Source organism: Lampetra planeri, chromosome 7 (assembly GCF_965212315.1).
Source record: "Lampetra planeri chromosome 7, kcLamPlan1.2.h2, whole genome shotgun sequence".
NCBI lineage: Eukaryota > Metazoa > Chordata > Hyperoartia > Petromyzontiformes > Petromyzontidae > Lampetra > Lampetra planeri.
The window spans coordinates 17,034,816-17,049,358 of NC_136113.1; the positions used below are offsets into that span (position 1 = coordinate 17,034,816).

The following is a 14,543-nucleotide window of genomic DNA, read 5'->3' on the forward strand; positions in this document are numbered from 1 at the left end:
TCGCCCATTCCACCCCCTCGCGATTGGCGGAGCACGCGCACGTGACGGCGCGCGCCACCCAGGCCTCTGTGCGCGTGCGCTGTGTGGAATTGAGCATGGGGGGCGGGGTATAGGGGGGTGCTGAGGGGAGGGGCTCTATCGGGGGGGGGGGTGGTTCTGAGGGGAGGGGCTCTAGGGGGGGGTGGGCGCGGGGGGAGGGGCTGTGGATTAAGAGGCGCGTGAGGCGATAACGGTGCCCACGTAATGAGGCTCACCGAGTTGATAATTACCGCGACAACAACAACATCAACAACATTAACAACAACATGGATGTTGTAGTGAGCGCTGCGCACTTCGACGGCGGCCGTCAACGGCGCGTTGGTGACCACGCGCTCCTGGCAGCCACGCGAACAAAGCGATGCAGTTAACGTCAGCGACGACTGCTCTTGCTGCTCTTAGTGCTGCTGCTGTTGTTGTTGACAGTTGCAATTCCGGTCATTGACGATCGTCGTCGTTATTGTTTTCTAATTGGGGTAACGATGTCACCAGGCAACGCGTGCGGGGGGGTGACGCCGTGAGGGGAAGACGCGGAGCGAGGCGGGCGGGGCCGTGGCCGTGGTGGTGGTCGTGGTGGTCGCTGCTGCCGCTGCTGCTGCGGTCAGCGCGGGGATCGTCGTCGTGAGCGAGAGACGCAGCGGCGGAGACGACGACGAGGAGGGGGGAGGAGAAGTCGGTAGCAAGGAGTGTGGAAGAGCGACGAGCGGAGCAGTGAAGACACGGACGGAGGCGGGGGGGGAAGAGGAGGAGGGAGGGAGGGAGGAGGAGGGCGATACGAGGGTGGGAGGAGTGGGGAGGCGAAAGACGTCTCGAGAGAGAGAGAGGAGTGAGTGGCGAGTAAGTGAGAGAGAGGAGTGAGTAAGGAGTGAGAGAGTGGTGAGTGAGAGAGAGAGGAGTGAGTGAGTGGTGAGTGAGAGAGGAGTGAGTGAGAGAGTGAGGAGAGAGAGAGGCGTGAGCGAGTGGTGAGTGAGTGAGGAGTGAGTGAGGAGAGAGTGGTGAGTGAGTGAATGAGGAGTGAGTGGTGAGTGAGAGAGAGAGGCGTGAGCGAGTGGTGAGTGAGTGGTGAGTGATAGAGAGGAGTGAGTGATAGAGTGAGTGGTGAGTGAGGGAAGGAGGCGAGCGAGAGGGGGAGATGAGCGGCTACGGCCCCACGGGGCTGGACATCAGCCGCAGGAACCCGCAGGAGGACTTCGAGCTGGCGGAGCGGCTGGGCAGCGGCACGTACGGCGACGTGCACAAGGTGCCCGGGGCCCCATCACCGCTCATCCTCCTCCTCCTCGCCGCTCCCCGGCACTCATTAACACTCCGAACCACTCCTCACCACTCCGCACCACACCACACCACTCCTCACCACTACCCCGCTCCTCACCACTCCACACGGCTTCTCACCACTACTCCACACCTCACCTCACCACTCCACACCGCTCCTCACCACTACCCCACACCTCACCACTCCACACCGCTCCTCACCACTACACCACACCTCACCACACCGCTCCTCACCACTCCACACCACTCCACACCACTCCTCACCACTCCACACCGCTCCTCACCACTCCACACCGCTTCTCACCACTACACACCACTCCTCACCACTCCACCGCTCCTCACCACTACACCACACCTCACCACCACACCTCACCACACCGCTTCTCACCACTACACCAGTCCTCACCACTACACCACACCTCACCACTCCTCACCACTGCAACCCGACGCATGCTGCGCCTGACTCTGGACCCGTTTGTGGCATTTTGACCTCCGCAAGGCACACGACCTTTGACCTTTTGACCCCAGGCGTCTTGGTCCATGACCACTCTTTTCAATTCACCTGTAACCCCTTTGGGCGGATGACCCACAGCCTCCTTAACCTATGACCTCGTGGACTATGACCCAGGTTTCACTTGGCCCACGTGTTAAGGCCACGTCTTGACCTGTGAGATGTTGAATTCGCCGCACTCGCTGCGGGAGCTCTGGCTGTGTGGACTCGTTCTCATGTTGACCTCTTGACCTGGGACTCATTGATCTTGTGACCACACCTTGAAATATGACCCTTTGAACCTGATCCTCCTGGCCTGGCCTCTATCTAACTCCTGGCCTTATGTCACTGGTTGTGTCCATACAATCAGCACCAAAGAAACCTAAAGTTTAATCACTTCGGTTGTTGAATGCAACGGGACTTTCGGCAGAATTCACGTCTCATCCTTCCCAGTCGTGATCCTTGCAAATTTGTGACAATTTGCATTTACAACACCAATACCTGAACATGGTTTTTTTCCAAACCCAACTACTGTCTTGATCACGTGCAACTTCTCGATGTCCTGTTGCACTCGTGGTTAGCCTGCCTTTCCCTCGAATCATAGACGCGTGCGCTCAGTGGGCTCCCACCGACTTGTACCAAGGTGTGTCCTGGACAGGCCTAGCTCTGTGTAGTTGTCAGGTGAGCCGGATGACGACGCGATGAAGACGAATGGTGGCTTGTGATCCTCACAGCTCCGAGTTGTTGACTTTTGTCGCCTCGTTTCACCGCCAGACAACGGCAGTCAATTCCACTCAGTTCATCCTTTAAGCAGCGTACCAAGTGGCTTTGTGACTGGCCACTCGCCTCTAGCACTGACCACAAGATCACTGGCCCGCTCACCTGCTGAGCAAACCCAATGACAGAGGGTCAAATCGGAGCCAAGGAGGGCGTTAATGCATGACCTGGAAACACATTTTGCTGATTTAGAAATGATGGTAAACATGGTATTTAACTACTGTATAATGAATCAGCTACTTATTGATGGTGCCTGTATCAATAATGTGACCATTGAATTATAAATAATTGCAGTATATTCTACTGCAATTGATGATGATTTGTATCTTTTCATAGAGCCATACTCAGTAAATAATGTGAGTGGTTAATCATTGTAACACTTAACTGAGTGCAGTAATGTGGCCAGCAACCGTGTATTATTGATGTGACCCCCAAACTCCTTAAGCACAACTCAGAGTAATCGGCAACCACTTGTTGAACACTGCCCAGAATATAAACCCCATGAGTGTTAGTGTCACCAGGAGCCCCTTGCCTTGGAGCCCTACCCATCCGCTATCTCGTGAACATTAAACATGTAGTAACGTGTTCTCTGGATTATAAGAGCCTCCAGAAAGTAAGACATGTCCCAAACTCTGCGGTGTTTTAGGGAAAAAGGTGCTTATTTAATAGGGGAAGATATGGGTCTCTGGAGAGCCGTTTTTCGAGAAGATGAATGGTGCTTTATAACGGGGAAGATGTCTTCTGCAAGATAAATCTGAATGGCTGCTTGTGGTTCCTCCATCCTCTTGGTGGTCATGTATTGTGAAGAAGTATCACCGGAAAAGTATTATGAACAACTAAATTAAAGCAAGTGTTCTGGAAAACAATGTATTCTCTCTGGATTATAAGAAGAACCACCCTCCCCCCCCAATCCGTGCGTTAAAATAGTGTACAGGGAAAAACATGCATCTTATTTTTGTAAAATAGAGTAATCATAATTTTCAGGCTGAAGTCTATTCCCTGCTGAACGAAGGCCTCCCTACACTGTTGCGATAGACTTCACATGTGCCAATTGGTTCGGATATCAGTTGCCTCTGATGTTATCTGTGGCTGAGAATCAAACATAGGTTGCCGGGTTCAGTCTGTTAATCACTGCACCACCACTCTACTCATTAACACTACACACGCTAATATATACATTATTAAATATCTAACTTCGGCAAAATTCTCCAGCACAAAACTAGACTTGAAACTTTTGTTATTTTCTTTCATTTAGATTTCTGTTGCGTTGTCTTAATGAGACAAAGATTTTTCAATTCAAGCAACTAACAGCGAACATCACCTTGTGTTCAATAACGGCCTGGAAGATGACATCACAGAACTTCTTCCGAAGTTATATCCCAAGTCCTTTTTAATCACATCCCAAGGCCTTTTTAAGCACATCTTATATATGTGCTGCAAAGAACGTTCACCGCGTGGTAATTAAACCAACGTGTTAATCGTTTTGATTGCTGGAACATGCTGACTTAATTAAGTTTAACGCCATAATTTACTTATTTTTCTTTTGGTATAGTCATTGGTGACTGGGCTGAGGCCATCAACTCATGCCACATACGAAGCGGGCTTCATGATGGCTGGCTGGCTGCAGTGCTTTGACATGGAATCATCCCCTGAGCCGCCAGCCTGCCTCCTCCACACTCTCCTGGCCACATCTCCAGCCTCTAACCGTGATGCAACGTCACCCAGTGCTGCCGTGTGTTGGCACGTCAATACGCACGTGTGTTTGCCTATTATTAACATATTATTTACATGCGTGGCGAGAACATGTAAATCTTGAAATATCTGAGATTGTACTACGCCGCAGTGTTCATGGACAGCCTTTTGTCAACCCACTGCTGGATGAGGGCCTCCCCATTCCGTGCGGATCGTGGTGGCCGTTTCACCAAATTTCGCCACGCTGGTTAGCACAGGTTTGGTGAAAATGGGGGATATAATATGAGTACATGATGGTACTGTACTTCTATCCAGGGGCATAGAATTACAGTACAACAAAGTATTTTGCTACGCTGCTCTCTGCTGCCCACATGTAATCCCACAGTCTATACCACCTATGATACACGGTGGAGGTCCATCCAAGCACTATCCAAGCTCAACCCTGCTGAACCTCTGGGGGATGGGGTGCAGTCCGAGTGATTTGGTGGTAGACACACTACAGTACGGCACCGGTAATGAATTACAGTTTGAATGTGCATTCTAAAATGCGTTCACACTCCCTGGCAAGTGGTTGTGCACCCACCATTCACCGTACTGGAACCGTGCTGCCGATTGAACAGTGGTACAGTGGGCAGCTCAGTGCACTATGAACCCGGCGGCCTGAATTCAATTCCTGGCCGCCACGGGCAGCATCAGTAGCGAGTGGTATCTGAAGCAGTCCTGGGTGCACTCCCTCCTTCACAAACCCGCACTGACCAGCGTGGTGATGTACAATCCCCATGTGCGGCAGCGTTGGGCCTGTGAGAGTGGTGTCAAGTTAATTATGCGTTACCGTAAACAGCGCACCACTGTCACTTCAGTCCTTATAAAACACGTATTTATTTAGTTTTTACACAGCACCAGATGCACAAGTTAAATAAATAATGATATTTACTAATGATGAGTACTTTATAGAAACAGCAACAGTGGACTTTGACAACTGGAATCTTTGTAAGAGTTGTAAATTAAACGACATGTGTTGTGAGTGTGTTCAACTGTCAGGCCGTACTGTGTGGAACCTCATGTGTCAGTAGGCAGGTGGAAAAACATTTAGACGATGATTCTAGCAAGCGGCTGTTCCTTTTTATCTCCTCGCTCGCTCACTCTCGCTTGCATTGCTCTTGGTGACACAAATGTGACACTTGGGAAAAGAGACAGAGGTACAAATGTGAGCGCGCACACAGCAGGGGAAGTAGCAGCGTAGAAAGTGTTGGTGTCTGGAAAGCCCAACCGGACGGTGAACAGGTCAGGAGGTCAACGTCATCTTCCCACCACTTCCTGCAATTCAGTGTGCGTAGTGCTCATAATACATGAACAGACACACGCACACATACCCTGTATTTTAACACTAGAGGACACACACCCTGTTTCATGATTTCATAAGAAACACACCCTGCCTCTTAGCTCGCTACGTTGTTAACGCACGCGCACTCCCGAGTCGTCAGTGCGTGCGTTACTGGGCCACGAAGCGCACTGTAATCGTACGGCTGGAATGTATGATGAGGTTCATGTGACCAGGGTTGGTGGAATTGTTCAAAAAGAATACGGTCTCTGTTTTGTTGCGAACTCCATGAACTGCACACTTGGGGGCCGTCCATAAATGACGTCATGCACCTAGGGGGGGGTCAGACATTTGTGACATGTGTGACGAGGGGGGGGGGGGGTGAGAAATGTGACGTCACATCAAAATGCGCAACTTTAAATAAATATAGACAACACGTTCTACTTAATTAAATATACTTTTTTTTATATAAATGTGTTCTCCTACAACATCAGAGTGCAGCGCCACATTAAATGTGCACTACAATGACAATAGTTTAAAGCGATTTGAAGCATGTTTTATTTTTTTAGGGGGGGGGGCAGAGCTTTGTGACGTCATATTTGAGGGGGGGTCTGACTTTTTGTGACGTCGTGTGACGAGGGGGGGGTCAAAAATCGTCCAAAATCGCGTGACGTCATTTATGGACGGCCCCTTGGGAAAAAGGTATTGTGCCTCGTCTATTTTATTTACTTTTCGTCAAGTGGAGAGGACATTATCTGCTCACGAGCAACGAGCACAGCACACAGAGGGGACACGAGTTGCATTTTCTTGATCTTGGGATGCTTCCGGTTGTTGATGCTGCGTAGATGTGCCAGGCACCTTAAACAAATCAGCCTGGCCCTTGTGTCCATGTCAGATCTGGGATAAAATTATTAAGTTTCGGCTGGAATCCAAGGTGAATGGTTGCGGTGGTATCTGTATTTTCTAATTAGGTTCAAGTAATGAAAGAATACTTTCGTCCGGAGCTCATGGCTTCCCAAGTGCCAACAGGCCAAAGGACACCTTGCCACTCGGGAGTTCCGTCGCTCAGCGTGGCAGGCTCTCTCTCTGTTCGCAAACACTCACAATTTCTGGACATCAATACCAAAAACCAACTGTTTTCCACATTGGGTATCGTTATCAGTGCAAACAGTCAGATTGATGATGATGAGAACAGGCGTTAGAGAAACGTTGTGCCGGGGTGCAGTGAGCTAACCTGCACTTTACCAAATAGTTGGCTTGAAAATATTTATTGTAACATTCAGTAACTATTTCCTGTGCAGATGGCGCATGTTGTTTTGGGCTCAAAGCCACGTCTGGTAAAGTTTGAGCCCCACATGCCACTGTTTAAGTGCCTCCAAGGGGGTGTGAACGTCTTTAAATTAATACAACTCTCAATGAAAACTCTGCAGTACATTACATTTTATAATACCTACACTCAACAACAATAATCGAGTTTTGCAAGGAAAGATATTAAAACACATTAAATAAACAAAATTGATCATCCCGCTAGTTTTTTTTATTAGGAAATATGTGTTCACTAAAGTATTAGTTTTACCTGGGAAAGCCTCACCGAATCTCAAGAGTCTTTATCAGGAGGCACCTGCTTGAATTGTTTGGCCAACCCCTTTAAATACGAGGACTTGGGTCTGTGGGTGAAACCAGTGCCTGGAGTAAAACGCTCACTAACAAGGTGCACAACATTAAAACAGATAGGTCAGCCACCTATCTCCTGTACTGCCTGCCTCCTCCGGGCATCCTGGAACACATCGGGAATACCGCGCACGTACGTAAAGCGTATCGACGGGACGTTTGGCCGCCGGTGTCTTGTTGTAGTACCCCTGGGAGTGACGGGCGTGTTCGGTTGCATTGATCCAGTGGTGTCTCCCGGGCCGCTTGCGGATGTTGGGTGCGGCGCTGGGAACGTTGGCGTGGAGTGGTAAGCGCTCGCATTTTCCCCACTTTCGGCGCACGCAGCTGCAAACCGCGAGCGCCGTTTGCACAAACTGCTGCCGTGCCCCTTAGCTCCGGTAATTTAGAAACCCGTGTGTCCTTCTCCACGGCCCAAGCACGGTTTAGTTGCTCGCGGCGGCGTCTGTGCCGGCTCGGGTGACGGCCGGTGCACGTGCGGCAACGTTCGAGCTCGAGGGACGACGATCCTAGCTCGGTCGACGACGCTCAGGGTCATCGTGTACCCTTGTGTCACTCTACACCTGGCCCCTTGGTTAGCACACCTGGGCGCTTGACGCACGGGAGCACTTAACACGGTGCAAGAGCCTGCTGCCAGTGGCCATTTTTCTACGTGATCAAACTTCACGTTAGCTTCTCGGGTATTATAGTTTTCTCTTGCGCACAACAACCACTCAAACAGGAACTGAGCACTCATCCAAGGAGCAGGTCTTCTTGAAAATCACATTCAGTGAGGCTGTCTTGAACAAACCGAGGTATTAATGCCATCTTTGATTTTGTGCCAGACCGTGGTGTGTGTTTGTAATGCGATTGGCGACCGGTGCCATGGATGTCGTGGCAGCGACGTCACCAAGAAAGAATTTCTGCGTCTGTCTAAATTTGGTGCGTTCAGAGGAAACCGGCGCCGCGAAGGTGGAGTTGGCACCTGCGCTGGAAGTTCGAGCCCCGTCGCTCCGGTCGGCCCGGCCAGAACCGCGTAGGATTTGTATTCACGGCGATGCTCGGTGCGGCACCGTGGGTAAATCACGCGGTCCGTCTCGGTGCCTTAAATAAGCAAATGTAGGGGTCGGTGCATGTTTTGTTCTGGGTGTTTTAAAAGCGGCGATTTATTTATTTTATCCCCACTCTGTGGTTGGGTGTCCACTACGCAGTACTCGGAATCTGTGAAGAGTAAAAGAGGAGAGAGAAAGGGGAATGAATTGCTTCAGTTAAGCGCTTGGCACCGCATTGCAGTTGAATTTGCGTGAGACAACGTTGTTTTGTTGTGGAACTGAACTGAACCCTCAGCTGGTATACGTAAACACACGCACACAAGGAGAGGTGGGTTGCAACTCGGCTGGTAGAAATGCAAACCTCCCAATCGTGGGATTGTGAGTTTAAATCCAGACTCTGCTCCATCATCAGCTTCATCATCATCATCACCATCATCGCCCCTCTAGGCGGTGCCATCTTTTCATATCGGTGACCACGGCTGAATGCCTATTTGAGCACGGGATCACTTCACACTTATACTTTTGAGATTGAAGTGGCCCTTAATAATTCTGTCTTCGCCAGCGAGACGCACGGAGCCGGTGTGGCCGGATGCTGGCGGGAGCGCGCGGGCACTTTTGCGTAACCGCGGGACGTTGTGAAACTCGGTGCGGCTGGGGAGCGACTCTCTCACGCCGTGGTCGTGCCGCTCTGCCGGCCGCCCTCACCAGCGCCGTGGCGCGCCCACACCTTGAGAGTGTGTGCCGTGAGCCCAGCTCGGTGACCCACCAAGCAATACATTTGTCGAGCCAGGGACACTGCCTGCACCCAATGAAAGTTTCCAACACTTAAGTAAATAAATACCGCGCATTTCGATTTAAAGCTTTCGTGACTGCAGGGATTCATCTTCTTGGTTCTTTCGGTAAAGTCACGTAGAATGGAAATAATAAAATAATACAAATAAAACATAATAAAATAATTCTCACGACGTTTCGGCCACAACGCAAGCAGCCGTCCTCAGGTGAAGAACAGGTCTGTCGAGAAGACAGAGTCTGAATGACACACCCCAGGCTTGGAGCGTCTCTTTAAGCTGGGCCGGAGGGGGGGAGAGCGCCCCGACAAAAGAATCCGCATATCAAGAGGAATCCAGCATACCCATGGGAAATGCAGACACGCGACCAGGGCCACCCCCGCCCACCTCCTACGCATTTCACGAGTGGTACTTGTCGCATGTCTGCATTTCCCATGGGTATGCTGGAAGAACCAAGAAGATAAATACCGTGCATTTATTTATCACGTTGGAATTCAGCGCCCATTATTAATCCGTTGCCAGACTACAGATGTGGTCTGCAGTGCAATTACCACCATGACCTCACTATGTCGATGTCCAGCTTCGCTGGTATCACTTGATATGGATTAAACTGTGGTGTTGCCTGCATTGTTTAGCAACACCTTGCAGTCTTTACGATTGCCTCTTCTAAATGAAGAGTGATTCCCATCCTTTGATAAATATATTTTAATATTACTGTACTGTCTTGTTCTAGTGCTGTCATTTTAATGGACGATTTTGCAAAAAGCCACTGAGTGTGTATTTCTTAAATAAGAAACTCTCAATTAAAATTAAATCCTAGCCCCTAATTTTGTATGTTTGCACCTCGAAGCGATGTGTCCTGGACTGCAAAATGAGTTTTGAATTTTGTGACAGAGAAATAAAACGACAGCCAGGATAATCTTAGCGATGGCACTCGGGGCGTTTTATCTCATACAACATTGTGTCGACACACGTACACGGCGTCGGAACTTTCCTACAAGATGAGAGCTATTTGCTCTTGGGGTTTCATATCTTCCTTTAAAAGCGATCGCTGGTATTGGGGCGACGCTGATAGGGGCCACTTCACTGCGTGCGAGTGCCTATATCTGTATCCCAGCTCCATTTATATCGTTTACTTATACTGTCCATGAAATCCCCACTGAGCTGCAGTACTCCTTTCAATAGGTTCCTGCATTGAGATGTTCGGCCAATTCATTTGAAAGGACTGTTTTGTATGTGCAACGAAACTGGGGTAGATGGAGAGAGGCCGCCAGGTACACAGGGGAATAATATTGCCCTGGCTCGGTTGTCTCGCGGTCCGGCGGGGTTTGGAGATCTACAAAACCTGCAGGATCCACCAATCTGTGCCCCCATGGCTCATGTGTAGTCTCTTGTGCCTCATTTCTTTGATCACTGGGAACCAGGTTCTGCCAGCCCAGGGACGGCCCAGTTCTAGCCCGGAAACGTCACCGATTCCCAGCTCCATGTCCCCCCCATGCTCCATAGAACCGTGAGCTTCCATCGGCTCGACCACTCCCATTCCTTCCTCCCCCAACTCATCCCACTTCCTACTCTCTGGAGTGGGATGTCAAGGAGATATATTGTTTTGAGTTTGATTATTTGAAAAGTGTAACGAAGGCATGGGTTAGTGTAGGCTATTTTAAGTGAGTCGTAATTTTTAGACGTACATTTTTAACGCGTAGAGCCGAGACGTTTAAAGCAAACGAGTTACGTCACGGTCGGTTTGCATCGATCTCCTGTATACCAGGCGAGGGAGTTAACATCTCGGCCCCGCAGATAACGTTGAACATGCTTCACATGACACTTGTTGCTGTAATGTGATCGGTAGTCTGTGTACAGAGCCGCTTGCGTGTAATGCATTTGCTGCGACGCACGCAGACCCCGTGTTTATAATCTGTCAAGTGTTCTCTATGCAACACTCGCTCCTGTGATCTCTTCAGCTCAGGGGGAGGGGAGCGGGTGGAGAAACATGCTTAGGTTTGGTCAGCTTTCTCCTTTATCCTCTTGCTGTGTTCTGTAACAGCTTGAAGTTGCGCTTTCATGACCACAAAATGAGCTTCCCAAAAGCTTCCTGCTCTCGTGACATTTGTGATATCCCTCACAGACCGCTCTTTCATTCGCGATATCTATGCCGCTTTGGTGCAAAAAAACTCAGCCCTTTCCCCTACAATAGTGGCTTCCAAATTATTGCCGGGCTGTACTGAACAACTTGTGCTTAAAACTCGTTTCTGCTTCTTGCAGCGATGGTTCTGCTGCCTGTATTGTCGTTGAATGGATGATGCTCGTGTGAACTATTTGTTTGACTGTGGATGCGAGCTACCAGGTGACATGCTGATACTTGTTTAAAAGCACATTACTAGAGTAGCACTGTATTTGTATGCCTCCAAGTCTTCACATTGATTAATGGTATGGAAATAATCATGGCCTTTATCCAGGAAAGCTTCATTGAGTCTCAAGACACGTATTTAGCCGATGCCTGCTTTGGATATTTGCATACTATCTCATTAAGTATATATCACAGTGATCTATTGATCTATAAAAACCTATTTGCTATGTTTTTATTTAAATGTTTTTTACTTGTAGGAAAAAATTGTATCGTTAAAATGGTGAAGGTACAATCATCTCGTATCTACTGTGTACGCAGTGTTATGTAACAATTTGTGGTGTCTCAATAATTATTCACAGCCTTTTTGTCAATCCACTGCTGGATGAAGGCCCCCCCCCCCACGCCAAGTAGGCCATAGGGGCTATTTGACCGTGTGCATAGCCACGCCGGGCAGTGTGGGTTGGTGGAGGGGTGGTTGAGGACCAGCTGGGAATACATTCGCCACTGATGTTAGCCATGGCAGGGGATCAAACTCGGATGTCTGTGTTTGTTGTGCAACGTGCAATACACTGTACTACTGCTCCACCCCCTTTCACCATGAGGTGCGGGCAAATTGTTTGGTGCTCCCACGATGAGGGCCACACTCTGGTAAAGTAATTGTCTCTTTGGATCTTTGTTGTTTCTGGCATTAGCCGCATCTCGTAATGACCCCCCGCCCCGCCCTGAGAAGTGCTGTGGAACTCAAAATTAATGTTTTATTTACATTTTATCTTGCCGATGTTATTCATTCCTTTCGTGATTTAAGAAAATTCCCCTCTGGTCACTTTTTGTTCCAGGCTAAACTTCCTTCGCCTTCTTTGTATGTTTCACCACAAACCTTGTCCTGAAAATCCGAGAAATATTTTATTTTCTCGCTTGCTGAGCTCGCACTCGATTCGCGATGGTGGCTCGGTACGGACGTGGGGGAAAAAAGTTTGAATTGAAAATATGCTCCTGTATTCACTTTGACCCTATCATGTTAGAGTTATGGCCAGTGGTTCAGATAGGGACTATGGCGATGTCTAAACTGAAAGTCTCTGAATACAGTATCTCATGATGACTGATGTCAATTTAAATTAAGTTCTTTGAGGGCTAGAAAGCTAACATTTTCTGTAATCATGGCACAGTTGATTGCTATTATATCTGGAAAATGCAAAGCCATTAATTACAAATGTGGGTGCCCCAGAATTAAAGGACGGCATATTGTGTATGCTGGGTTCGACGCCTCGTCTTGTGAAGGTTTGTATTTTTAAGTTTTGATGGGTACTGAACCCCAAATATTAAAATCCGAATTTTTTTTAGAACTGAATATTGTGGGTACATTTTGAATAGTGTGACACTGACGTAGATAATAATGGATCATTAAATATTGAAACTTTCGTTTTTTTTTTTATGGAGCCTGCTTGTGGGGCCACGTATGAGCATCCACCCTCTCCCAGTCTCTGTGTGCGGAATAGCAATTGGGATGGCGGAGGCTGTGCGCTGCTTGGCAGTTGAAGGCGCCGGCGTGCGCTGTAGCGGCGGCACTTGGCAGAGGTTCGCCACCCCAGCTCGTGGCCCCCGCTGCATCGTCGTCGTCCCCCACGGGAGACACGGAATCAGAAATATGCTTTTTTACACATTCGTGGTATTCGCTGCAGAATATTAATAACAAGTGGCTTTGCCTTTTTGGTATTTACCATAATTTATCGACGTGCACCACAATGAGAATTTTGAGCACAGTTTCACAACGTTGTACAAGTTTCTTCATTGCGCCAAATAAAAAAGGTCAAACTGTCTCCCGGCTCGAATGGTGATGGGGGCGGTGTTCATTTGTGTTGGTGGCCCAGAGCCAGTGGTGGAAATTCTCTTGTGCTATTCGGGCGGGGACCGGGCAAATGATGTTGACTTCCCACGGTGGCATTCACCCGAGGGTGGATAAAAAGGCATTTCGTCTTAGTACGTCCGACACCGCGGTATTTTCTGAGAATATGTCCCTTGTCGAGAAAGGTGGGCAAATTATTTCTGTCTGAATTCAAGTCCTGATTGGTTGACATACTGACGCTCGAGTAAAAAGCCACGTTACGATTACACTAATGATGACCCTCATCCTACCGCTACTTGTGCTAGAACTCGGGGTTATTTCTCCAGACAGGTAGCTCTGATGCCGTCTCTGGAAAGCGTCACGAGCTGCCCGAGATAAACATCGCCCTAGGTGGGTGGTGCTCTTTCTCCCGGGGAAGAGCGCTGGTGACATTGGCAGTGGAGCAGAATTAGCTGGACTGCACGGTGGGCTTGAGTCAAGAGTCGTGTGTCCCTTTCCACGTTCTGTTTTGTCACCGGTGTACATCGTCGATAGTGTGGGGAGCAGCGGTGGGGAGCTCGTGCTGAGCGCATGGAGCTACGATCCCGGTCGACCTGGGTTCGATTTTTGACCGTGCACGACATCGGCGGACTTAGATGTGGCACAGGCTTCCATTTGGTTGTCAAAATCTAAAGTGAGTACCCGATGCTTCGACATGCTTACGTATTGGCAATGCGGTAACAAAGGCTGACGGGTATGTGTGGTGCCTGCCAAACCTCCCCTCGTGTACCGTACTGGCCTGAACTGGTGGGCCATCCTCAAAAGGCATGCAGGCTAAACGCTGGGTTCTTGTTCGTTTGTGTCACCGCAGGCCAGAAATGTCCAAACAGGAGAGCTGGTGGCCATCAAAATCATCAAACTGGAGCCCGGTGAGCATAGCATCCCAGGACACACAGTGAGGGTCACAGCGGGGCCTTCATCAGTGTTGGGGATGCGGTTTGCCTTGCTCGGTATTTTGAGTCACAAGCGGCAACGCAGGTTAACGGCTCGGCTTACAATTTAATCGGAGCCCGCACTACACGCAACACTACACAGCCTTTGATGAATAATTAACGTGAGACACTGGTTGTTTTTTTCTTCCCAAGAGTTTCGAGCATGCGTTTCCCTCCTCGCCGTTAAACGATACCACAGTGGCCGTGGGTGTTCTGCACGTGTGGTGTGAGCGATGCTGTATCGGCGTTCCCGAGGCAATTATTCCCCCCGCCCCCACCATGTGTGCCCGGACGTCCCCGTGTGTCTCAG

The 14,543-nt window shown here is 49.3% G+C and overlaps 1 protein-coding gene across 2 annotated transcripts in view; it reads left to right on the top strand.

The window, feature by feature from the left end:
* Positions 1-202: 202 nt before the first annotated feature.
* Positions 203-14,543, top strand: part of LOC144720107 (mitogen-activated protein kinase kinase kinase kinase 5-like) — a 59,942-nt gene continuing 45,601 nt past the window's right edge. For both annotated transcript variants that reach the window (XM_078596593.1, XM_078596594.1), the window contains exons 1-2: positions 203-1,276; positions 14,113-14,170. In XM_078596593.1, the coding sequence (XP_078452719.1) occupies positions 1,169-1,276; positions 14,113-14,170 (166 nt within the window). In that variant the 5' untranslated portion in view covers positions 203-1,168. The remainder of the gene's footprint in view (positions 1,277-14,112; positions 14,171-14,543) is intronic.